Source organism: Poromitra crassiceps, assembly GCF_964638095.1.
Source record: "Poromitra crassiceps genome assembly, chromosome: 20".
NCBI lineage: Eukaryota > Metazoa > Chordata > Actinopteri > Beryciformes > Melamphaidae > Poromitra > Poromitra crassiceps.
The window spans coordinates 14,227,241-14,254,740 of NC_139637.1; the positions used below are offsets into that span (position 1 = coordinate 14,227,241).

The 27,500-nt window shown below is 44.5% G+C and overlaps 2 protein-coding genes across 2 annotated transcripts in view; one reads left to right on the forward strand and one right to left on the reverse strand.

Moving 5' to 3' along the window:
* The window catches only part of LOC310794885 (MICOS complex subunit mic25a-like), a gene marked incomplete at its 3' end in the record, with an annotated part of 115,133 nt that overhangs the window by 39,699 nt on the left and 47,934 nt on the right, over positions 1-27,500 (forward strand). The window lies entirely within an intron of this gene.
* On the reverse strand, positions 24,078-25,347 carry LOC310794446 (serum amyloid P-component-like; the record flags this gene model as incomplete). Its single annotated transcript, XM_083656445.1, has 4 exons — positions 25,317-25,347; positions 24,983-25,040; positions 24,700-24,802; positions 24,078-24,609 (listed from the first exon to the last, which is right to left on the reverse strand). Exons 2-4 carry the CDS (start codon positions 25,038-25,040, stop codon positions 24,078-24,080), a joined length of 693 nt encoding a protein of 230 aa, XP_083512571.1. The 5' UTR covers positions 25,317-25,347.

The window sequence follows — 27,500 nt, forward strand, 5'->3', positions numbered from 1 at the left end:
TGTCGATTTTTTTTTACATTTGTTGTCTGCGCAGCCCCACCACACAACAGCTTTTAGCTATGTTTAATTCAAGGAAAATGACGCTGGTTGTGTGGAAATGAACGGAGCTTTTCCCCCGTGATGGGCGTGGCCTATTTCATGCAGTGTCTCTATGGTGGAGTTTACCCAACGCCACGTTGATCCATATGCCAGCACACCGGAGCATTCATTACAATCAAAGCTTATTGACAGATATAATAGGAAACAGACTGATGGAATGAATGGCAGACAGAAAGCGATGATGACAGGCAGCCTAGCACACAGACTAAACATACGCAGACAGACTGTGTGTGTGTGTGTGTGTGTGTGTGTGTGTGTGTGTGTGTGTGTGTGTGTGTGTGAGTGAGTGAGTGAAGTCGCGCCTGGCTGGCTGTTATCTACACACACGCCGGAGGAGTGATCAGATTCACTCGCAGTGTCTTCTCTGACTGCAAATTAAAATGGGACAATATATATTTTTCGCTTTTTATTAAATCCATTCTATTTCAGCCTAATCCGACCCCCCCCCCCCCACAAAACAAAGACAAAAAAAAGCAGATACTTCTCCAACATGTACAATTAGCATCACGAACAGTCTCAGACCCTGCTTCCACCTGTATTAACATGCGTCCTGGCTGATGGAGTTGTATTCAGACAGAGCCAAAAACCGTCCAGATGGAAATTAACTCCAGACAGTGAAGATACCAAGCACCTCGGGATATGGCCACATTCCACATGGCGTTTACTGTCATTTCTGCTTATATTTCTTATGCACACAAAGGGGATTTTATTCATCTTAAATCCGCATTATGTCCCCTTTTTATGATCGTATTGTAACTCCAATGCACGATAACAGTCATAACAGTCAACAAATAAGAGTAAAAAAATAAATAAAAATAAAATAAAATAAACTTGACCACTATTCCTTCAGAAGTTGTAGTTGTCATAGACTGTGTTGCATAGTTGATTGCTCTATTGCTGACAAAAATGTGTTTTTTCATTGTGCCAAATGACGTAATGTATTAACAGTTTTACAACAGGCTGTATTCTACAGAGTGAGAAGGCTTTTTTGCGTCATTTTACAGTCAAACCCTACCTCAACGAAAGACTACGGGCTCTTTCGTTGCAACGGCCTTAAAACAGCGCTTAGCGCCCGGCGCAGCTCATATTAGTGGGCGTAGACCGGCGCACTCGATATTTTCGTGTCGCCGCTATACGTGGTTTTAAAGGGATAGTTCGGTTTGTTTGAAGATGGGTCCTATGAGGTCCTTGCATACAGTCAGTGCACTGGGTAAAACACTCTGGACACATCACTATGAGGTCCTTGCATACAGTCAGTGTACTGGGTAAAGCACTCTGGACACATCGCACAACGAGATTAGGAGAACTGCATGCCAGCTGTGGCAGGCACAGAGAGCTGTCTGCTGAGTGTGAAGGGGGCCATGAGCAAGAAACAGAAAAAACAACAGAAAAAATACATAAAGTGCTTCCATACTGCTCACCTGGCGTAATCCAAGTCTCCACAAGCCCTGAGATGCCAAGTTGACTTGAAAAGATGTAATTTACACCCTGTTTTTAGCTGAAACCTGCACTGGAGCTAGCGGCTGAAAGTACAACAACTAGGATACAACCTTGCTACAGTGAAGATTTCAGCTAACAACAGGCTGTAAATGGCATCCTTTCAAGTCAACTTGGCATCTCAGGGCTTTTGGAGACTTGGATTACGCCAGGTGAGCAGTATGGAAGCATTTTATGTATTTTTTCTGTTGTTTTTTTCTGTTTTTGATCTTGGCCCCCTTCACACTCAGCAGACAGCTCTCTGTGCCTGCCACAGCTGGAGTGCAGTTCTCCTATCTCGGCGCACGATGCGTCCAGAGTGCTTTACCCAGTGCACTGACTGTATGAAAGTAGCTCGTAGGACCCCACTTCAAACAAACCAAACTATCCCTTTAAGCATTATAACCACACCTTTTAAGCGTAGAATTATTCACAACTGTGCTGATTGGTGAACTGCAGTTACTCAATGACATTCTTCCTTTCGAAGCTCCGATCCACTTGATCCATGTCCGGGTTTTGGCTGCATGCTGTCATCTCTTCATGCCAATTTGGATATCTCAGCACATCACAGATCATAGCCTGAATAAAACAATTCAACCTACAGCCAGGCAAATACAGATCTGTTCAGGAGGGCTGATGGTCTCCCTGTAGCCTACAATATAGAACGTTAACTATCGGTGACATTCCTGATAGCATTCCATGATCTTTATGTTGTAAACATAACTTTCACAATAGTGGACAAGCACCCCCACTCGGCTCATTCAGGGCAGGTAGTTTTATAACTTGTAGACGACCTGCTGCACAGGCTAAATGATGCACATAAATATAGCCTACATTATGTAAAGTCATTGCATACATGTGTTTTTATTGTAAAAGTACATGTGAAGTAAGCCAAGTCTTATTGGAGCGGACATCACAGTAGAACCGTGTTACGGCTATCACTCATCTATATCACGTTAACTTTGCGAGGGATATATATTCCACCTGGATTACATATATATATATATATTCTGGCACTGCGCCACGCCTCTACGGCTTAAAGCGCATTTCGGGGCCTAAAACCATGATGCTATCTTCCCGAGGCAGGCGCAAGGCGCGGTTTTTTTTGCGTTTTAACGCCAGTTTTAGCGCCTAAGGCCAGTGGGAAGATAGGGGCCTACATGTTTTTGCGAGGCAGAGAGTGGAATTAGAAGTTGCTACAGCTTTCCAAATTCACAAAGTCTCATATAATTCACTGCAAAACTTTTAGCAGGTGTAACCCAGGTTACCAGAACCGTTTAATGTGTCTTAATATAATGAATTATACTGTGAATATAACATAATATAAACAGTGAATATAATAGAAGTAATGGGAGGACTCTTATTTTGAACGCACATCAGAAGGTGAAAAGATGAATTTGGTTGGAGGACTCTTATTTTGAAAGTACATCAGATGCTACGCAGCATCCGCCAGTTTAGCTGAGGTGACGGTGAAAATACCTAGCGCTTCCTTTTTCCTACCTGAACGAATATCAGACAAGACGTGTTGACACCGGAGAACAGAAATACGTGTTGAGACATAGAACACAGAGACACGTGTAAGTAAAATATATGTGTGCTTACCGATAATTAACTGTTATCTCTCTGAAACCGTCAGTAAAGAAAATTATTGTCCCCGACCAGATTCATTGCTGCTAAATAGCGACCTGTGGTAGTGACCATCACGCTGCCATTTGCCGAAAGCCGATTCTTGGTGAGTTTCTCCCGACATGAAAAAGTGCTATGACAGCTTGCTGTAATGATAATATGAAGCTAGCAGACTGAAACCATGCTGACTCGATGCAATAGTGCTACAAACATTAGCAACACGGATTAGCATCCACCACGCTACCGTGGCTAGCACATTAACGTGCTGAACGTGCAAACCCTCAGCTAACATGGGTGAGAGTCACCCGGTGGTTTTAATGGATGCGTAGAGCAGCCATGACGCATCGCGTGTAGCGTTATTCTTTTGATTACCTCATAATCTGCTCATCAAGCAGTGTTTATTTCTGCAGTGTAAAGCCTGCTGCTTCTGTCACCGTCCTAGGGGCCTCACCCCACTAGGACAAGGAACTGTGTAACCTTGTTGAGGTGTGACAGCTTAACCCTACCTGGTGCCAGCCCGAGCTCGGTGAATGGAGAGCCTGTAACCCTCGGGGGGCTATTGGCACCAGGATGGCACAAATGAGCAGTTCCGCTTGAACCCCCTGGGGGGTTCGCAGCCCGTCAGTGGGCTGCAAGGTGGCACTCCCACCAGCTGACTAGCCATCGCAGGGCCAACAACCCTGCATGGCGAAATTCACCCCAGTTACGGAAACGACGACAACAGTACAAGAGACCTCAGCCCTGGAAGAAGAAGGACTCTCTATGAGAGAAAACATGACGCTCATTGATGAAAGCTGTCAAGAAGTCACAGAGTCGAAACCCCTTTTGTCAACCAGAGAACATATACGATTCGGATCATGGAATGTCAGGACCTTGTATGAGACTGGAAAAACCATACAAGTAGCAGCAGAAATGAAGAGGTACAAACTAGACCTTCTAGGAATTAGTGAGTCACGATGGACGCAATCTGGACAACAAAGACTGCAGACAGGAGAGCTGCTACTCTACTCTGGGCATGAAGAAGAGAAAGCCCCTCACACCGAGGGGGTCGGCTTTCTGCTATCTACAACAGCAAAGAAAGCTCTGATTGGATGGGAGGCACATGGACCACGAATTATAACAGCCACTTTCAGAACCACGAAGCGGAAAATCAAGTTGAATGTGATACAATGCTATGCACCAACCAACGACAGCGATGATGGAAAAAAAGATGATTTCTACAACAGACTGCAGAGCATCCTGGAACAACAAAAAGAAAAAGACATCAGCATTCTCATGGGGGACTTCAATGCAAAGATTGGCGGAGACAACACAGGCTTCGAAAAAGTGATGGGAAAGCATGGCCTAGGAGAAATGAATGAAAATGGAGAGAGATTTGTGGACACCTGTGCCCTGAACAACCTGGTTATCGGAGGAAGCGTCTTCCCACATAAGAGGATCCACAAGGCAACCTGGGTATCACCGGATGGAGTGACCGAGAACCAGATAGACCACTTCTGCATAGCCAGAAAGTTCAGGAGATCACTACAGGACCTGCGAGTAAGGCGAGGAGCAGACATAGCATCAGACCACCACCTGCTAAGCGCTATGCTCAAGCTGAAACTGAAGAAACACTGGATGGAAACAACATCAAAGAAACAGCAATTCAATGTCCACCTCTTAAAAGACACACAGATAAGAGAAGAGTTCACACTAAAGCTGAAGAACAGATACCAAGCCTTGCAAGACCTAAGCAGTGACGAAGGAGACCAGCAAGACCAATGGGAAAGGATAAGGGAAACTCTCACAACAACATGTAAGGAAGTGATTGGAATAAAGAAGAAACACCATAAAGAGTGGATATCAGCAGAAACACTACGCAATATAGAAGAAAGGAGACAGAAAAAGGCAGAAGTTAACAACGGCCGAACAAGGGCAACCAAGGCAAAAGCCCAAAAGGAGTACACCCAGGCAAACAGAAAGGTCAAAAGAAATGCCAAGAAGGATAAGCGAAACTACATCGACAACCTGGCTAAAGAAGCAGAAGAAGCAGCAGCAAAAGGAAACATGAAGGAACTGTATGACACCACCAAGAAACTGTCCGGAAAGTTCAGCAGACCAGAACGACCAATCAAAGACAAGGAAGGAAAGACCATCAAAAGACTGGACCAACAGCAGGAGAGATGGGCAGAGTACTTTGAAGAACTCCTGAATAGACCAACACCACCTAACCCCCCGGACATTCAACCTGCAGAGTCTGACATAGTTATCAACTGTGGAAAGCCCAGCAAGCAGGAAATTCAACAGGCCATTGCACAACTAAGGAATAGTAAAGCAGCAGGACCAGACGACATCCCTGCGGAGGCACTGAAGGCTGACATAGACACCTCGGTAGAGATGCTACACCCTCTGTTTGAGAAGATCTGGGAGAAAGAGGAAGGACCAACGGATTGGAAAGAAGGCTACCTGGTCAAAATACCCAAGAAAGGAGACCTCAGCCAATGCCACAACTACAGGGGAATCATGCTTCTATCAGTGCCAGGCAAAATCTTCAACCGAATCATCCTCGAACGAATAAGGAGAGCGGTGGATCCGCAGCTGAGAGACCAGCAGGCAGGCTTCCGGCCCAATAGATCATGTGTGGACCAGATTGCAACCCTCCGAATCATAGTAGAGCAATCACTGGAATGGAACTCTCCACTATACGTCAACTTCGTAGATTACGAGAAGGCATTTGACAGCCTCCACAGAAACACCCTCTGGAAATTGCTTCGACACTACGGCATACCAGTAAAGCTTGTCAACATCATGAGGAACTCCTATGAAGGAATGACCTGCAGAGTCATACATAGCGGACAGCTCACACGAAGCTTTCAAGTGAAGACCGGAGTAAGGCAAGGCGGTATACTGTCCCCTTTCCTTTTCCTCCTGGCCATCGACTGGATATTAAAGACCACAACAGCACAGAGGAGGAACGGGATCCAGTGGACACTGACAACACAACTGGACGACCTGGACTTCGCAGACGACCTTGCCCTACTATCTCACAGTCGACAACAGATGCAGGAGAAGACGAACATACTGGCAGACACCTCAACACAACTAGGCCTCAACATCCACCAGGCAAAGACCAAAATACTCAGGATCGGCACAAGCAACGAAGACCCAGTGGACCTGGAGGGAACAGCGCTTGAGGAAGTACAATCCTTCACCTACCTAGGTAGCATCATCGACAAGAAGGGTGGCACAGAGGCAGATGTCAAAGCAAGAATCAGCAAGGCAAGGGCCTCATACATCCAACTAAAGAACATCTGGAGCTCCAAGGTAATCAGTCAGCAGACAAAGATTAGACTCTTCAAATCCAACATCAAGCCAGTACTCCTATACGGATCAGAGACGTGGAGGATAACTAAGATCACAATGACTAGAGTGCAGTCATTCATCAACAGATGCCTGAGGCGGATCCTGAGCATCCACTGGCCAGATACCATCAGTAACAACGATCTCTGGCAGAGAACAAACGAACAACCAGTGGAAGAACAAATAAGGAGAAGAAGGTGGGGATGGATCGGCCACACACTGCGCAGACCAAGCACCAGCACCACCAGACAGGCCCTTAGATGGAACCCCCAAGGCAAAAGGAAGAGAGGCCGGCCCAAGAACACCTGGCGCAGGGACTTGGAGACAGACATCACACAGAGCGGACTGACATGGAAACAGCTGGAAAGAAAAGCACAGGACAGAGGACTCTGGCGAACTGTTGTCGACGGCCTATGCTCCTCCAGGAGCGATAGGCGCAAGTAAGCAAAGTAAGTAAAGCCTGCTAGTGTTAAGCTTATCATTAGCTGTTGCAGTGTGTTTAATGCACACCAGTGGTGATACAGTATACTGTAGCTTTTAGGTCAAGGAAATTGAGTTACTGAAATGAATGCACTTGAACTGATGTCACTTTGTATATTCTGTTAGCCATACTGTAATACTATGTTTCATGTAATTGCTATCTAAAATGTATTTTGATGCTGAATGGAAAAGAAAAGAGAAAATGACATGACAGATGGTTAAAGGAGTGATGACAATTTTATTTGTTTGTTTGATGAACGTTTTATTTGGCTTAATGGTTACACATTGCACATTAGAGTCCACACAGGAGAGAAAACATTTATTTTGATCCGTTAAGTGACACTTTTCTTGGTTTTGTGGGTACAAGGCCAGGTCCTTCTTGTTCCCGTTTCCTGTCCGTCCTTGTTGTCAGCGTCTGAATCCACCAGACCCCGGATTCCCCAGCCCGGCTTGCTTCCCGTGGAGAGAGGTGCAGCTGGTTCTTGGGGTGGCGAGCCTAAGCCCTGAACCGGATCGAGAGAAAGGATGAGATGATCGAATTATTCCTTCTCAACTAAGTGGTAGGACAATCGTATCCATTGCCCCACGGATTTCATGGAGTTTCTAACACAGTGGTAGGACAATCGTATCCATTGCCCCACACATTCAAACCCACGGAGCTTCCATCATAGTGGGAAGACAATATCCCCCTTGCACTTTTCCATTCAAAGGATAACTGTCCGAGTCGAACTGATCTCGTGGATCCGAACTAGAGAACAGAGCACATGTAGAATGTTTTTGTTTTTGTTCTGAATCTAGATAATTGTTTATAATAATTGTGATTTATTTCAATTGTCCATTGTGAGTATTGCTCTGTGTGCATTTGATAGTGCTCACCTGATTTGAACGTGAGTTATTGATTTGTTTTCTAAGTACTTTAATAGAACCTGAACCTTAGCAGTGTTAAACTAGTTTTCTATTTTTATATACAGCTGTGTATTGCTGAAATACACAGTAATGCAACCAGAGCAATACTATGGAATTCCTGAAGGGAACTTGTTCTATTGTTTTTGTTTTCTGGGTAATTGAGTTCTATTGAAGGAACGGTTGTTTTTTGAGGTTGAAGGTCGAATCCAATCGGAATAATAATAACCGGCGACTGTATCTCTGTTGAGTCAGAAGCACTTTAAAATAGGATTTATATGGAATTATAATAAATCAACATAGGAATTAACAAAAATTAATGAGTGCCTGACTAATAACAAAATAGTTTCTTATAAAATAAGAAATAAGAGACAGTTACTTACCTGATGTGTGAACATCTGTCGTCGACCCACCGTCGTTGAATGCAAAACCTGAAAGAAAGAGAAATAGTTTAGTGGAAAAAAAAGAATTGTGTTTGATTATTATTGTTGAAATGGCATATACTTGAAGAAAGAATAAGAAATAACTGAAATACAAGTAAATAAATGTTGTGTTATCTTTAAAACGTACCTGCTGAGTCTGTGTCGTGTTCTGTGTGCTGCCTGGTGCCCATTTCTCCCAGAGCGACCTAGAGCTTCTGTGACCCCGGTCCATAGATAAAGGTGATCTACTCTCTCTTAACTGAATTAGAGAGGTGTGCTCATTCTGAACCGACACTAGTGTTACATAATTGGCGAGCCAGCCAGGAGAAATTGGGTTTATCGAGCAGCACTGGTGACGACACAGAAATACGCAAACCAAAATGGATTTTATCAAGTCCGCTAATATTACAGTCCAAAACTCTATTATTATTAGTGGGTCTCCTGATGCAGAATCTGACAAGGAATTAGTTAAGCATCTGGAACAATATGGCTCTATTGCTAGGTTCATTAGCATAGATGCACCTAATACAAAGTTTCACGAACACGTAGTAGTTGAATACACTGACGACACAGCAATGCATTCGCTCAAGCCTTTGTTGCCAGGCACATTCCGGCACCAGTGTGAAGGAGGAGCCTGCTACAACCTGAGAGCGCTGGTGGATGTATATGCCCCTGAAGTAAGTGACATCACGACAAAGACCTACATTGAACAGCTGGAGGCAGTTGCACAAGCAACCGGTAAGACGCTGGAAGAAGTCCTTGCCGCAGAACTCTCAAAGCTCAACGCAGCCATCCGTACTGTCACCACCAGTCGGACAGCTCCTGAATCTGAAACAGAACCCACTCAAAGTGTGATAAAGCCAGCACATGTCCCAGCCGACAGTGGTACAATTCCTTCTGAGCCTCAGTCTACGCTAACCTCTCCGAACATCGACCATGACCCAGCAGTCCATTCCTTTCCTCACACAGCTGCTCCACCTCCTAACTGGACTCAAGCACCACCCTCTGTCGCTGCAAATTTGGCCTTTGCTCCAAGGGCTGAAGAAAACTCAAATTCACACTTCTTGACGGGAGTACAGAGCTCTCCCAGTCCCAACTTCAGGCTCACTGATGTCAACCCCCCTGAAATACAAAGAGTCGTGGTCGAACATATTGTAAGAAATGCAGATGTTTCTTCATCAGTTCACTCATCTAACAGACTTCGATCTTTCTCTGGGAAGAGCCCACACCCCAACAGCGAAGTGGATTACGACACTTGGAGAGCAAATGTTGAGCTCATTCTCAAAGATCCAGCCATATCAGATCTACACAGAGTAAGGAAAATACTGGAAAGCCTCCTATCACCAGCAGCTGATGTAGTGAAACAGTTAGGCCCCCACGCTTCTCCCACAGACTACTTGCAGCTGTTGGATTCTGCTTTTGGCACTGTTGATGATGGCGAAGAGCTTTTCGCCAAATTCATGAACACACTTCAGGATGCTGGGGAAAAGCCCTCCCACTACCTGAATCGTCTGCAAGTGATTCTCAGCCAGGCTGTGAAAAGAGGGGGTGTGGCCTCCGCCGAACAGGATGACAACCTCCGGAGGCAGTTTTGTAGAGGTTGCTGGGACAGCACCATGCTTACTGATCTCCATTTGGAACAGAGAAAACACAACCCTCCATCCTTTCCAGAATTGCTCTTACTTCTGCGCACAGAAGAAGACAGACAGGCTGCAAAGGCTGTTCGCATGAGGCAACACCTTGGGGTCCCCAAGCAACGAGCTGCAACACACCTTCAGTGTGCCTGCGTCCAGGAGAAAGAAAAGAGCACAGCCTCACAGCAAAATAACCAGACAGTGGATACACTGTGCGACACCCAGAACCTAAAAAGAGAAGTGGCTGGGCTCCAAAGTCAAATGGCCAACCTGAAAACACAGAACCGCCAGACATCCAGATCCCAGATTAGCCCCTCCCAGTGTGACCCTCTCGTCCAAGACCTACAGAGACAACTAGCCGACCTACAGAGTCAGATAACCGCTCTAAAGTCCCAGACCCCTCCCCCTTCTGCTCCTGCCCAAACAGATTGGCGTGGGGGGCGAAGTGGCTTTTCAGTCTCCACTACAGCCAGAATGCAGAATGGAAGGCCAAGACCCTGGTATTGCTTCCGGTGCGGCCAGGATGGGCACATCGCGCCAAATTGCAGTGAGCCCCCTAATCAAGCCATGGTTGCAGAGAAGAAGCAGCAGTTAATGGAGAAACAACTTCTGTGGGAAGCCCAGAGCCGCTCTTCAAGCACACAGCCTTTAAACTCGAATCAGCTCCAGTCATGGGACTGACGGGAGCTGGAGAACATGAAAGACGTCCCAGTGGCAAGCAAAGAGCTAGCCTGAAGCAAGCCTCTCCTACTGGTTGGGGCCACCTCCCAAAAGGATTGGTAGGGACGAGATGTACTGCTAACATTCTCATAGCAGGGGAAGAATGCAATTCTCTATTGGACACAGGATCTCAAGTGACCACTGTCTCTCAGTCGTTCTACGAACAGAAGTTGAGCTCCCAGACCATCCACTCCTTAGACAACCTGCTCGAAATTGAAGGCGCTAATGGTCAAACCGTCCCCTATCTCGGCTACATTGAGACCAGTATAACCTTCCCAAAGAGTTTCCTGGGCACTGACATTGAGGTACCTACCTTAGCTCTTGTAGTTCCAGACTGCCGTGCAACAGCCCTGTCCCCCGTGCTAATAGGCACGAACACATTGGATGTAATGTACAAGCAATACAGTGAAGCGGACAACACTCGCCATCAGCCTTCTCCATACGGCTACCGGGCAGTGCTGAAAATACTTGTCCTCAGACAGAAACAAGAAACAAATGGCTACCTTGGATCAGTGAGACTACAGGGGAAAGCATCAGAAATCATCCCAGCAGGACAGAAGGTTGTGATGGAGGGAGTGGCCAATGTTCGGGGTGTGCACACAGAGAAGTGGGCAATGATAGAACCACCATCATCATACTCCCTCCCTGGAGGCATACTAGTCACTTGTAGTCTGCTCACCCTCCCGACCAGAGCTCCCTATCGAGTGCCTGTGGTTCTAACCAATGAAACCGAGCACGACATACGGATACCACCAAGAAGTGTCTTAGCCGAGCTCAGTGCTACGCAGCAAGTACTCTCTGGAGCAGGAGAGACCAAGAGTAAAGATCCATCAACTGACCAGCCAGAACCACCACAAGTCCCTCCAACTGTGTTCAACTTGGCAGACTCCCCGATACCTGCAGAATGGAAAGAGAGGATAGAGCGGAAGTTACAAGCTATGCCAGATGTATTCTCACAACACGACTTGGACTATGGAAGGACTGACAAGGTGAAACACCACATCAACCTTCACGATGAGACCCCCTTCAAGCAGAGAGCTCGGCCCATCCACCCCCAAGATATCCAGGCTGTCCGCAAACATCTCAGAGAGCTGCTGGACGCGGGTATCATCAGGGAATCCGAGTCTTCTTTCTCCTCGCCTATTGTGGTGGTCCGAAAGAAAAATGGTGAAGTACGACTCTGCATCGATTATCGGAGGCTAAACGCTCAGACGGTGAAAGATGCATACGCCCTACCAAACCTTGAAGAGACCTTCACGGCAATGCACGGATCTCAATGGTTCTCCGTCCTGGATCTCAAATCTGGATACTACCAAATAGAGATGGAGGAAGAGGACAAGGCCAAGACTGCCTTTGTGTGCCCATTGGGTTTCTGGGAATTCCAGCGGATGCCTCAAGGAATCACGAATGCCCCCAGCACCTTTCAGAGGCTTATGGAGAAGTGTATGAGCGACATGAACCTGAAAGAGGCCATCGTCTTCTTAGATGACATCATCGTATTCTCAGATACCCTAGAGGAGCACGAAAGGAGATTGCTGCGAGTCCTCGACCGTCTAAGGGAGTACGGCTTGAAGTTGTCTGTGAGCAAGTGCAAGTTCTTTCAGACTTCCGTAAAATACCTGGGACACATTGTGTCGAGAGATGGTGTCAAAACAGATCCTGACAAGATCCGTGCTCTAAAGACCTGGCCTAGCCCGAAGAACTTGAAAGAACTGAGGTCCTTCTTGGGGTTCTCCGGATACTACCGGCGGTTTATCCAGGGGTACTCCGGGGTTGTCAAGCCGCTAACTGACTTAACTGTTGGTTACCCGCCTCTGAGAAAGACCAAGAGACCAAAGAAGAAAACTGGGAACGATCAGCCCCTGCAGTATCATCACCCAAAAGATCTCTTCAATGACCGCTGGACTCCGGCATGCCAGTGTGCCTTCGACACAGTAATCGACAGGCTCACTACTGCCCCAGTACTCGGTTTTGCTAATCCTGCGCTGCCTTACATCTTGCACACAGATGCGAGCACCACTGGCTTAGGAGCTGCACTCTACCAGGACCAGGAAGGACAGATGCGACCCATCGCATTCGCCAGCAGAGGGCTGTCTCACAGCGAAGCCCGCTATCCGGCACACAAGCTGGAGTTTTTAGCCCTGAAGTGGAGTGTGACAGAAAAATTCAGTGACTACCTGTATGGAAATCAGTTCATAGTCATCACCGACAGCAATCCACTGACCTACATACTCACCACAGCCAAGTTGGATGCTACGAGCTATCGGTGGTTGTCTGCGCTGTCTACGTTCACCTTCACACTGCAGTACCGTGCAGGGAGACAAAACCATGATGCTGATGGTCTGTCAAGACGTCCTCATGGTGACCTGATGGATGACCTTGCATCGCAGAAGGAACGTGAACGGATCCACCAATTCACCTCACGTCATACCGGTGATAGTGAGAATCTCATCCAGGTGGAACCTGAAGTGGTCCAAGCAGTCTGCGGCCGACATCTACTACGACATGATCCAGACAATGAATCCAGTGACCCCTTCTTTGCATTAGTCGAGTCCCTGGCTATGCATGCAGATGCTGTTCCTGTCATCTTTGGAGAAGAGGAAGGAGCTGAGGGAACGGCCACCATTCAGCACCTGTCCAAGGAGGAGTTGAGAGGAAAGCAGACGGCTGACCCTAGCATCAGAGAGGTCATATTACAACTAGAGACTGGACAGAAACCCCCACCAACTCTGTGACAAGAACTCCCAGAGCTTCCGCTGCTGTTGAGAGAGTTGCCTCGTCTGGAGATGAAAGAGAACGTTCTGTACAGGAAGAGGAAAGAGGAAGGACACACAGCCTTCCAGCTGGTTCTACCCAAAGAACTGAGACAAACAGCCATGAAAAGCTTACATGATGACATGGGTCACTTAGGGATAGAGAGGACGACTGATCTCCTGCGATCCAGGTTCTACTGGCCAAAGATGGCTGCTGAAGTGGAAGCGAGGGTGAAGACATGCGACCGCTGCATCCGGAGGAAGGCTCCACCTCAGAAGGCCGCACCGCTTGTCAACATCCAAGTCACTCGCCCATTAGAATTGGTCTGTATGGACTTCCTCTCAATTGAGCCTGACAGAAGCAACACGACCAACGTCCTGGTGATTACAGACCACTACACTAAATATGCAGTGGCTGTACCCACACCCAACCAGAAAGCTCGTACCGTGGCCAAGTGTCTTTGGGAAAACTTCATCATCCACTACGGTATCCCAGAGCGCTTACACAGTGATCAAGGGCCCGACTTTGAATCAAAGACAATAAAAGAGCTGTGCGAAGTGGCAGGGATTCGGAAGGTCAGGACAACACCTTACCATCCCAGGGGAAACCCTGTCGAAAGATTCAACCGAACACTCCTGAGTATGTTGGGCACTTTAAAAGAGCAAGACAAAGCGCATTGGCGTGATTTTGTACGGCCATTGGTGCATGCCTACAATTGTACCAAAAGTGAAGTCACCGGATTCAGCCCCTACGAGCTAATGTTTGGGAGGCAACCGAGATTGCCCATCGACCTGGCGTTTGGTGTCCCACTCAGAGAGCATTCCCAAACATCCCACTCGGAGTACGTACGCAATTTGAGAGCACACTTGGAGGAGAGCTATAAGCTAGCAACCAGCAATGCCGCCAAAAATGCTGCAAGGAACAAAGTCAGATTTGATCGGCACATCACAGAGTCTGCACTCGAAGTTGGTGACCGTGTGTTGGTGAGGAGTGTTCGTCTCCGCGGGAAACACAAACTAGCTGATAAGTGGGAGGCTGAGATTCATGTGGTGACCAAACGTGCTGGTGATCTTCCAGTGTACACGGTGAAACCCGAGAACCAAAGTGGACCTCTGAGAACATTACACAGAGACCTCTTGCTCCCTTGCGGATTCCTCCCTTCAATGAATGACTGCTCTCTCCCACCCGAGCCAGTCTCACGCAGAAGGACGCGTCAGAACACGCGCTTGGAATCTGCTGCACGAGATGCAGAGGGAGATGTGGACCACTGTGAGTCAGATGAAGATGTCACTGTGTCCTGGAATGTAGACCCTACGAGGGTGGAAAGTGACTGGCCATCATGCCCAAATGAGCTAAATGGGAATACTCACCTCACAAGGGATCAAGGATTGAACAGAAACTCTCCTGAGTCTCATCCATTCGCATCTCCAGCTGAGCAAATCCCTCAAAGAACAGAAGCAGACCCTCTGGCAGAGTGCTCTGTAGGCGCAGGCACGGCTGCAAGCAACTCACCTGAAGAGGAACCTGAAAGAGAAAACTCACCTGAAGAGGAACCTGAAAAAGAAAACTCACCTGAAGAGGAACCTGAAAGAGAAAACTCACCTGAAGAGGAACCTGAAAAAGAAAACTCACCCGAAATGGGACCTGAAGAGGCTTTATCTGAAGCGGAAGTGGAAGAGGAGGATATGTCTGGAACAAGGTCAGAACAAAGACACGCCACAGGGAGACTTCCCGACCTCCCAGATAATGTGCCCAGTATCATGGAGGAGGCTCTTCCAGTATTCTCTGACATGTCTGACAGCGATGAAGATTCACGGACGGCAGTGAACGAAGCTTCCAAGCCTGGAGTTGCCGAAGACCAAAATGGGGAAGATGCTTCTCGCAGACATTCCAGTAGACAAATTGTCCCCCCAGAAAGATTGCACTACACCCAATTAGGGAACCCCCTTGTGTCTATTGTGCAGTCACTCCTTCAAGGTTTAAGTGTGGCTTTCACAGAATCACTACAAGGTCAAACTTACACTGAACACAACTCTGAAAGTACTCCTTCAGTCGTGGTTAAACAGCCGACTAGGTGTAACGAGACGTACACACCTTTGAGAAGGGAGTGTGTAACCCAGGTTACCAGAACCGTTTAATGTGTCTTAATATAATGAATTATACTGTGAATATAACATAATATAAACAGTGAATATAATAGAAGTAATGGGAGGACTCTTATTTTGAACGCACATCAGAAGGTGAAAAGATGAATTTGGTTGGAGGACTCTTATTTTGAAAGTACATCAGATGCTACGCAGCATCCGCCAGTTTAGCTGAGGTGACGGTGAAAATACCTAGCGCTTCCTTTTTCCTACCTGAACGAATATCAGACAAGACGTGTTGACACCGGAGAACAGAAATACGTGTTGAGACATAGAACACAGAGACACGTGTAAGTAAAATATATGTGTGCTTACCGATAATTAACTGTTATCTCTCTGAAACCGTCAGTAAAGAAAATTATTGTCCCCGACCAGATTCATTGCTGCTAAATAGCGACCTGTGGTAGTGACCATCACGCTGCCATTTGCCGAAAGCCGATTCTTGGTGAGTTTCTCCCGACATGAAAAAGTGCTATGACAGCTTGCTGTAATGATAATATGAAGCTAGCAGACTGAAACCATGCTGACTCGATGCAATAGTGCTACAAACATTAGCAACACGGATTAGCATCCACCACGCTACCGTGGCTAGCACATTAACGTGCTGAACGTGCAAACCCTCAGCTAACATGGGTGAGAGTCACCCGGTGGTTTTAATGGATGCGTAGAGCAGCCATGACGCATCGCGTGTAGCGTTATTCTTTTGATTACCTCATAATCTGCTCATCAAGCAGTGTTTATTTCTGCAGTGTAAAGCCTGCTAGTGTTAAGCTTATCATTAGCTGTTGCAGTGTGTTTAATGCACACCAGTGGTGATACAGTATACTGTAGCTTTTAGGTCAAGGAAATTGAGTTACTGAAATGAATGCACTTGAACTGATGTCACTTTGTATATTCTGTTAGCCATACTGTAATACTATGTTTCATGTAATTGCTATCTAAAATGTATTTTGATGCTGAATGGAAAAGAAAAGAGAAAATGACATGACAGATGGTTAAAGGAGTGATGACAATTTTATTTGTTTGTTTGATGAACGTTTTATTTGGCTTAATGGTTACACATTGCACATTAGAGTCCACACAGGAGAGAAAACATTTATTTTGATCCGTTAAGTGACACTTTTCTTGGTTTTGTGGGTACAAGGCCAGGTCCTTCTTGTTCCCGTTTCCTGTCCGTCCTTGTTGTCAGCGTCTGAATCCACCAGACCCCGGATTCCCCAGCCCGGCTTGCTTCCCGTGGAGAGAGGTGCAGCTGGTTCTTGGGGTGGCGAGCCTAAGCCCTGAACCGGATCGAGAGAAAGGATGAGATGATCGAATTATTCCTTCTCAACTAAGTGGTAGGACAATCGTATCCATTGCCCCACGGATTTCATGGAGTTTCTAACACAGTGGTAGGACAATCGTATCCATTGCCCCACACATTCAAACCCACGGAGCTTCCATCATAGTGGGAAGACAATATCCCCCTTGCACTTTTCCATTCAAAGGATAACTGTCCGAGTCGAACTGATCTCGTGGATCCGAACTAGAGAACAGAGCACATGTAGAATGTTTTTGTTTTTGTTCTGAATCTAGATAATTGTTTATAATAATTGTGATTTATTTCAATTGTCCATTGTGAGTATTGCTCTGTGTGCATTTGATAGTGCTCACCTGATTTGAACGTGAGTTATTGATTTGTTTTCTAAGTACTTTAATAGAACCTGAACCTTAGCAGTGTTAAACTAGTTTTCTATTTTTATATACAGCTGTGTATTGCTGAAATACACAGTAATGCAACCAGAGCAATACTATGGAATTCCTGAAGGGAACTTGTTCTATTGTTTTTGTTTTCTGGGTAATTGAGTTCTATTGAAGGAACGGTTGTTTTTTGAGGTTGAAGGTCGAATCCAATCGGAATAATAATAACCGGCGACTGTATCTCTGTTGAGTCAGAAGCACTTTAAAATAGGATTTATATGGAATTATAATAAATCAACATAGGAATTAACAAAAATTAATGAGTGCCTGACTAATAACAAAATAGTTTCTTATAAAATAAGAAATAAGAGACAGTTACTTACCTGATGTGTGAACATCTGTCGTCGACCCACCGTCGTTGAATGCAAAACCTGAAAGAAAGAGAAATAGTTTAGTGGAAAAAAAAGAATTGTGTTTGATTATTATTGTTGAAATGGCATATACTTGAAGAAAGAATAAGAAATAACTGAAATACAAGTAAATAAATGTTGTGTTATCTTTAAAACGTACCTGCTGAGTCTGTGTCGTGTTCTGTGTGCTGCCTGGTGCCCATTTCTCCCAGAGCGACCTAGAGCTTCTGTGACCCCGGTCCATAGATAAAGGTGATCTACTCTCTCTTAACTGAATTAGAGAGGTGTGCTCATTCTGAACCGACACTAGTGTTACACAGGCTTAACATTTCCCTACTGTATGCCTGGGAAATAACAGCTCCCCTGAGGCGTCTTCAGCTGAACTCAAATGAAAATGATGACAATCTCCTTAAATTCACATCTCTAAAAGATGACTGCCTTATCACCCTATATTCATCATTTCATATTTATAACCTAGACTCGCTATCTCCATCAGCAGTGCTGCTCAGTTTAGCCTGTCTTTGGCCTGTCTGAGCCAGTGCATTGAGACAGAGTGAGGACAAACAGGAGAGGAGTAGTGGATGTTGCTCTGTTTCCACACACATTTAACTTCTACCAAGGGTTTTTTTGAAGGCCAGGCCAGGCCGCAGGGCCGGTTCCAGAACAAGATGACATGGGGTGCATCCTAGATAGGAAGGGGTGCAGATGCCCCCGGCCGAAAATTTGACATGTTATTTTACTAAAAATAATGCATTTGACCATCATTTCAAGTAGAATGATACCACCCAAGCAAGAATATTTCAAGTGTTTCAAGTGCTTTACTGAAATATTTGGACCATATAATGATAATACAATTATCTCAACCTTAAAAGGTTACATATAGGTGCCAAAAAGCCATAAAATCACATCAAAGAACAAAGAAAAACAAAAACTATAATTCAAGTTTAAACAGTAAGTGTGCAGCTGTAGCATTTATACATTTTTTTACTTTTCAACTGAGCATGCAGACAAATAAGGGTGCAATGCATGCTTTTGCACCCCCGTAGAACCGGGCCTGCCAGGCCGCGAAGAAAAATGTGCCTTTTTTGCATGTTTGAATCGGTTTTAGCCATATTTAGTGGAATATCTCATTTTAAACACACCAATGTTATTGTCTATTGATTGAATTCCTCTCAGACTCACACCACTGACTTTATTAAATAAAGTCATTTTAAGTCACAACTGTAAAATAGCTGATAGCCCCTATATCCGAAAACACAATTTGTCACTCACTGAGCCAAGTAATATTATGTCCAAGAAAGACTACAGTGAAGCCACTTTACAGACAAGCTTGTTCTGAAGAAGAGAAATAAAAACACAGGTTGCCAGCCAGGTGGCCTGGCCTGCAAAATTTTTTTTTTTTTTTTTTTTTTTTTTTTTTTTTTTGATGGGTCCCCCTGACGAGTGGGCCCGTGGCGGCCGCACCCTCTGCCCCGGCGTACGCTCCGCTACTGCTCTTGAGACTTGTTTGTGTGTGTGTGTGTGTGTGTGTGTGTGTGTGTGTGGGTCTCCATGTGCTATCTGTGCTCGAAGGCAGGCAGTGTGTCATAATATCCTGAGGATGATGAGAAGCAGATAGAGGAAGGAGAAGAGGCCCTCAAAGTGTCACAACTCATTTATGAAACAATCTCCTGTCTTTGTTACTTCTTCTCATCCACGCTTCCTCTTTTTAATTCCAACTCTTCTGTTTGAAACTCTCCCCTGTGCGTTCATACTTGCCTTTGCTACCGCCCTCTCCTGCCTTCCTCCTCTCATCTTTTCTTCTCCAATAATGTATTAAACATGGGTCATTTACAGCAGGGCGATGTGGGAATTTAGGACTTTAATCATGAGAGCGATGAGATCAACTTTATTGTCCCCTAGGGGAAAGGTGTCTTTGGCAAAAAGTGCACACAGCTGCATCACAACATGACTACAAGTGATCAAGGGTCCATGGGGTCAAGGGTCAAGTGATCCAGGGTCCCACGTGAAACTAGCCTCCAAACACAGCTGCATCACAACATGACTACAAGTGATCAAGGGTCCCACGTGAAACTAGCCTCCAAACACAGCTGCATCACAACATGACTACAAGTGATCAAGGGTCCCACGTGAAACTAGCCTCCAAACACAGCTGCATCACAACATGACTACAAGTGATCAAGGGTCCCACGTGAAACTAGCCTCCAAACACAGCTGCATCACAACATGACTACAAGTGATCAAGGGTCCCACGTGAAACTAGCCTCCAAGGATTTGACTAGGGATGCAGCGGTATGAGTTTTTGACGGTATGATAACCTTGGACAAAAATACCACGGTTTCACGGTATTGCGGTATTGCGGACCAATTTTGTGTTTTTACAATAGCCGAAATATTCCAATACAGCCGACGTCGTCTTTTTAGATCGGGGGAAAGTTCAGGGGGGTCCTTGCGGCTCCTCTCTACTGTGCTCTAGTCTAGGTAGGCATGCAGCCAGGGGGAGGGGCCGCGTAAGCTGCACTCTGCAAGTGACCTGGGCACGTTGTTTTGGGGAAACAGCTGATACCGTGGGGAAGGTATGACGGCAAATTTTAGTGGTTTTGATACCGTGACGTTTTCAAACCGCGGTATACCTTCAAACGGTATACCGCTGCATCCCTAGATTTGACATTGTATTTGTTTAATTTCAGTGCCCAGACACCATGGAAGAGTGGCAGAAATAGCCAATGCATTCTAGGCTCAGTGTTTTTGTTTATTTTGTTTATTTAAAAGGGTCCCCATTAGCTGCCACCGAAACAACCGCTAGTCTTCCTGGGGTCCAAACACAGTACCTAATACATTACAAGCAATAATGTAAACCGTAGACAGTAAAGTGCAGTAGTAAAATAACATAGTAAAGATGATAAGAAATAGTAAAATGCAGCAATACAGGAAAATCACAAAAAAAACAGAGTAAAAAGCGGTACAAAATAGGATAGAAAAACAACAATAGTTTGGTCAGCTAGTTATGTAGCTGGCCTATTGCCCTGACATCAACTGATCTAAAAAGACACTGTACTATTCAAAACATAAAAGTCAAAGTTGTGTCAAAGTGTTATCACAAGAGTCAATGTGTGTTTGCTGGTGTTTGTGAGTGCAGATGGGATCTTAACTTCCTTTTAAAACCAACCCTCCCATGGATGGAGGAAATATTTCCTGCTAGACAATTACAGGACATTATAGATCTGTATAGTTTTCTTCATAAAGTTGGTGTTGGGTCTATGCAAAATCAATTGACCCCTACTCGCCCCTCTGGTGGAGTGGGTGTGAGTACTCGAGCTATAAATGATGCTGTTGAAAAGAAAACCAGGAGTTTGGGTATGAATAACTTTGTGAAAATGTCAAAGTAGGATGGATGATAGTCTCTGCTCAACAGTGAGCCATGTGAGACGTGTATGCATGTCCGCTACGCTAGACCTAGGGGAACACCCAAGGACCAGCCTAGCTGCCTTGTTTTGTGCAACTTGTAACTTTTCAAGAAGACCTTTAGCTGCGGATGACCATACCACAGAGCAGTCGTCCTAATGACACAGAAGTAATAAAAAAACAATTTGGCGAAGTGCCGATGATGTAACAAATGATGCACATTGATGGCAACAGCTCTACCCATTTTCGCGACCACCTTATTGATGTGATCAAACCATGACAATGTGCAGTCGAGCCAAAGTCCTAGAAGTTGTACTGTTTTTACTAGAGCCCGACCGATATGAGATTTTTCAAACCGATACCGATACCGATTTTAGGGAATAAAAAATTACCGATAACCGATATATCGGCCGATATTTTTATTTATTTATTTTTTTAATCAAATGTTTATCCCCCATTAGTGCTAATCCCCTATTAGTGCTAATTTTTTATTTATTTATCCTGGTTGCTGCTCCACCCTCTGCTGATCTGGGGAGAGCCGAAAACTGGCTCCATGCTTCCACATGGGCAGTTAGCCAGCCGCTTCTTTTCACCTGATAGGGGAAGCTTCACCGGTAGGACATAGCACGTGGGAGGATCACGCTATTCCAACGAGTTCCCCTCCCTCCGAACAGGCGCCCTTAACGACCAGAGGAGGCACCACATCAGCAACCCTCAAATATCAAACACTTGACAAAGATATGATTGAGTTGACATGAATTGAAATATGTGAGGTAGGCAGGATATTTTACAGCTTATTAATAAACTCAATGCAATGAAACAGTAAACTTAACTGGGAATTTAATAATTATAAATAACTAGAAACTAGAAATACAAAAACACAATAGAACAAATAGTTAAGAAAAAATATCAAATATACACAACATGCTGTCCATGCTGTCTATAACTTATATATATATATATTAAAAAGAAAAAGAAAAAGAAAAAAATCGGCGCCAAATATTACCGATACCGATATATCGGTAATCGCCAATATCGGCCGATAATATCGGCGGGCCGATAATATCGGTCGGGCTCTAGTTTTTACTTGCTTTATAATTTGACCATCTATCAGTAAATTGATTTTAGGATTCTGTGATAATCTATAATTAGAGCCAAAAATTGTGCACGTTGTTTTTGATATGTTGAGTATGAGTTTATTTCCCTTTATCCAATTGGATATAATGCTTAGCTCGCTAGACAGAATCTCGTTAAGTTCAGTGCATGAGGGTGCCGCATAATAAAGAGTGGAATCGTCTGCATACATTGTGAAATTAGCCTTTTTGATTGCATATGGCATATCATTTGTAAAGATACAATTGATGTGGAACACGACACACCTAGGCTAACCACACAACGATTTAGCATTATAGGCTACTACCTTGTAGTCCTTTATCAAAGTCAAAGTGTTTTATTATCAAAATGTGCAAACTTATGACCATGCGGTACAATGACATGATTATATAACTAGGCAATTAGGGCTGCACGATATATTGTTTACACATCGTCATTGTCAACGCAGTAGCATACAGCAGGCTGGCTGCTGTAACTCAACATGTCTGTGGAGTGGAGATATTTACTCTTGAAACACCAAAAAGCAAGACAGCAACTTATAATGACACGAAGGCTAAAGTGATTACTGAGAAGTTGTCCGTGTATCACTGCGGCTGTCTCTCCCCTTCAGTCTCTGATGTTGCATCACATGATAGCAGTTACGGTAGAGTTAATCATACATAGCGACTCATTTACACAAAACATGTCAGTGAAAATAAAAAGACAAGAGACATATCTGGGCAATTAAATGTATATTTATTACTTTTCACGAATGAATTGTTTGTCACCGGTCGGCTGCATGTGAATCTTTGTATTGTCTCTCTGTACTGCCGTGCGCTCAAAAACTGGAACTCCCCACATGCGGAGTGTACCACTTGGTAGTTTCTGGAGGGGGTTTCCGGGGGGTCAGACCAAGTGTGTAAAGTGGCAGGGGTGTTTCAGTGTTGATTTATTGAAAGAAGTTGAAAGCAGTGATTATAATCAATGAAATCTAATGTTTTTCTGCAAATAGCATCATTGGGAGGTAGATTCTGGCACTCAATATTATGGGTGGGCAATATATCAATTGTATATCAATATTGTGATATGAGATTATATGGTCTTAGATGTTGGATATGGAAATATGGTGATACAGCATACATGTTGTCTTTCCCTGGCTTTAAAAGCTGCATTACACTAAGTGAAGTGTAGGCTAGTGACATTTTAAAGTAGAATGTCATAACTCACTCACTTTTTCATGTATGTAAGTGATGGAAATCCATTGGTCAAAATGTGTATGCACCCTGATAGATGACGCTCTGAGACCTACCAGTAGGCCACAGCCCAGTGGTTGAGAAACATTAAAATACCTAATATCCCCTCCAAAATCAGATGGACTCCTCTACAAAATCATCCCAATCATTCTAGAAGTATTATTTTCTTTAAAATAGAGCTATTCTGGTAATCTGGTGAAAATCTGTATTTTTTCATATCGCAATATATATCACAGGGGTGGGGAATATCGCAATGTCAGTTTTTTCCAATATCGTGCAGCCCTATAAGCAATGGTCAACTGTGAGGTAGACTATTACAAAACTATTAACAACATTTTTTTAAATGAATCAGAACGTGTGCAGAAGGTGTCCAGGAATGCCCAAGATATGGAACACAAACATGAGGCAGAAAGCACACTGACTTCAGTTGCAAGACTTTTATTGAATAAAATGCGACATTTCGCTCAATCGACCTTCATCTGGCGTACGGTACAGAAAGCAGTAAGACCTGTTGAAATAGGCAACAGGAGAAAACAATCAGCCAATAGGCTGCCCAACATATATACGCTACTGATTAACATACTGTAACCAATAGGGTAACCACCAATGACTAGTGACTGTTTTACAATGTAAAACAGTCACTAGCCATAGCACTGGTATCTATTGCCTTCCTGGTACTCTTCCACCAGGACTAGCCCTGTTATCTGAAACGCCAGCGCTCTCCAGTTGAAGACGTTCCCTGCAGTGACGTTCAGGTAACCCATGTAGCACTGGATCTCATTGGGTGAGAGCACATAGTCCCACATGTGGACATCGGAAAGCATGCCAATGAAAGCCTGGTTAGCATCGAAACCCCCGCCGTAGGAGTCCTGGTCTTGGCCCAGGATGCTGATGGGAGCCCCGGTGATTGGCTGTCCGGATTGGATCCATTTTTTGACGGCCGGCTTGCCGTCCACGAACAGCTGAGCCACCCCGGTGTCGGAGGTCCAGGTGGCGCACATGGAGTGCCAGGCGTTCAGTTCCAAGGAACCTGCCATGAAGGTTGTCTTACTGTCCCGAGCCCACACTTCAATCTCATCTTTTTCGTTTGGTTTGTAAATCAAAAAGGCATTGCTGTGGGACCGAGTAGCCAGGGAGAAGAGCGAATATGCTCTGCGGAGATCCGTGAAGAATCTGAACAGATGAGAGATGCATTTAATCAAAGACATAATGAACAATATGACCTTTATGCAATTCTTAACTGATGATAAACACCACGTTTACCTGAGGCAGACTGTCACAGAGTTGAATTTGTCTTTATTTGTCAGTAGTTTGACATGATCTGTATTTGTCTCTTTAGGAAAGACAAACACTTTGCCAGAGAGATCTGCACAGGGGAGAGAAGCAAACTCAACAAACCAGGCCAGTCAATATAAGTGACGAGAGAGAGAGAGAGAGAGAGAGAGAGAGAGAGAGAGAGAGATTATAACAATAATATAATAATAATAATAATATATTGTATTGGCTAAACAACGTATCACTGATTGAACAACAATGGTTGACAAACCTTGAGGTGTTGCATAACATGTTGCAAACATCACGATCAGAAGGAAGAACTTCCCCATCTGAGAAAAAATAAATAAACTTAAGTCACAATTACATTGGAGATATACAAAAACTGCTAAAAGAACGAAACCTAGTCAGCCCCATACTGTACTTCTGCCATATTTCTATAATATACCTTAGAGGGTGAGCGGGGGCGGACATTAGGAATAAGATGAAACATTGAAGACGGCAACAGAGAACTGGTTCAGGTAGAACTCTAAACAAATGTGAAGATTCACACTATAAATGCAATGAATAGTGGCATTTGATTCCTAGAGGTGTGAGACAAATCTTACCTTGTGGCTTGGTTGTATCAGCTTTGTGTGAATGTCCTGCTGGACTGCCCAGATTCAGGATGTTGGACCTCCTTTTATTTGTGTGGGTGCATGTGAGAAAGAGGAAGAGAGAGATGTGCACGTTACCTGATTCGTCTATTCACCTCATTCACCACGCCCACTTTTTCTCTCTTCCGCGTTACACACAATTGTATTTGTTCTTCCGCTTCATTTCAAAACAAAACGTCACTATAATAATGAATGAAGTTGGGCAACATTCAGAATTAAGCTACACTGCGGCCAACTTCAGTTACATGTTCATAGCGTTACTGCTGCGAGGAGCCGATGGCTGTTACCCGGTCGGCATTTAACGTTAGTTACAAAAGCACATCAACAGTGTTTTCTCACTCTCACACTAACGGGTCCAGTTAGTCACTTCTGCATTTAGGGCCCCCAAACTAGTGTCCTCTAGTCTAGAGAGAGAGTGGCGTCAGCGGAGGACCAAAATGCGAGACTCATTAGCCAATGAACAGCCAGGAAGGGGTCTCGCGCTACTTTTTAATGCTAAAATAAAGCTGATAATGTACAATTTGATTCAAGGGGAAAAAACACCTTTCAAAGCACAACACAAACTGTCTATGTTGCTGCAACTCAACAGTGCTGCTTAATCCAGGACCTTACTTCCTGGAACTCTTGAGAGTAAAAACAACTGGTCCATTGGAGTGAATGGAGATGTCGCAACTCTTCTTACACAGCTCTGGCCCAAACTAGTGGCCTGCCCCAATTGAATTAAGACGGTGTAGACGATCGAATTGTAATGATCCCTATCGTCACATTAGTTCAGAAATATCAGTTTCATTTGACACTGCTGATAGACTGCACTGACAAGTGGTGCTATTTTCATTATTTATTCCATGTTATTGCTATTCTATAGAGACACTGCATGAAATAGGCCACGCCCATCACGGGAGAAAAGCTCCGTTCATTTCCACACACCAGCGTCATTTCCCTTGAATTAAACATAGCTAAAAGCTGTTGTGTGGTGGGGCTGCGCAGACAACAAATGTAAAAAATCGTCAGTTAAAGTTTTTTTTGTACTCCTGAGGAAAACAAGGAAGCCATTGAGAATTGGCATAAAGAAAAATGTGGATGTTGCTGTCAATGAAGTAAGTTGGAGTGTTCATCTTCCGTATATACAATATTTTTGTGCAACACGCGACCATGCACGCGACATAGGAGAACGGCAGGATTGGACGGGAGTTTGTGTTTTCCCCTGTTTTGGGCGTGGGTTCTGAATGATGACGCGCTCCGCAGTGTCTCTATAGTTTTTTTCCCCACTGTTTGCCTTATTTTACTTATTTACGGTTTGCCTTATTTGCCATATTTACATACATCATATTACTGTTGTGTACCTACTGTACTTGCACTTGTAATGGAGTTCCCTAGCTAAATATCCAATAAATATCTTGAATCTTGTATCCATAGCTAAGTGGATGTATCCCATTATAATATTGCTGCTGCTAGCAGCTATAGTTCGTCTGGCAAAGGAGAGAATCACTAAACTTATAGGTGGATTATGATATGACGGGCCCCTGGGCCTGGAGGCATAGAGGGGCCCCCTCACAGCGCACATTCACACAATTAAGGCCAGAATATTAACTACGGGTGCTTTCTCACCAGGAACCTTGTCACTACTGTATACAAGGGGACCATTAAGACACAGTCAGACACAGTTTCTGGGTTGATTTGTCTTATTACTGCCTGATTGTGTGCCAGGGTGAGACCTAGCCAACTGAAGCTACGATTAGGGATGGAATTGATAAGATTTGAGCGATTCCGATTCCATTTTCGATTCTGCTTATCGATCCGATTCCTTATCGATTCTCTTATCGATTCTGAATGAATGAATGAATGAATGGTTTATTTTCGGTCATAGGTTATAATGAACCACAAACAAATGTAACAATTTGTGTGAATATACAGCAAGAGAACATCATCATACCTGTACAGACCATTTCACACAAATACAATTTATACAGTCAATGACCGAAAAAAGGAATAGGCTGAAGCCAAGGCTTATTTTTTGCCTATCCTGTATAATCCATTAGAAAAACCCAGAATATCTGCAACAAAATAAAGAATAGAAAGAAAGACAGAATTTACTGTAAGTTATAATCCTGAATTATTTTACTTTTTAAGGCTTTT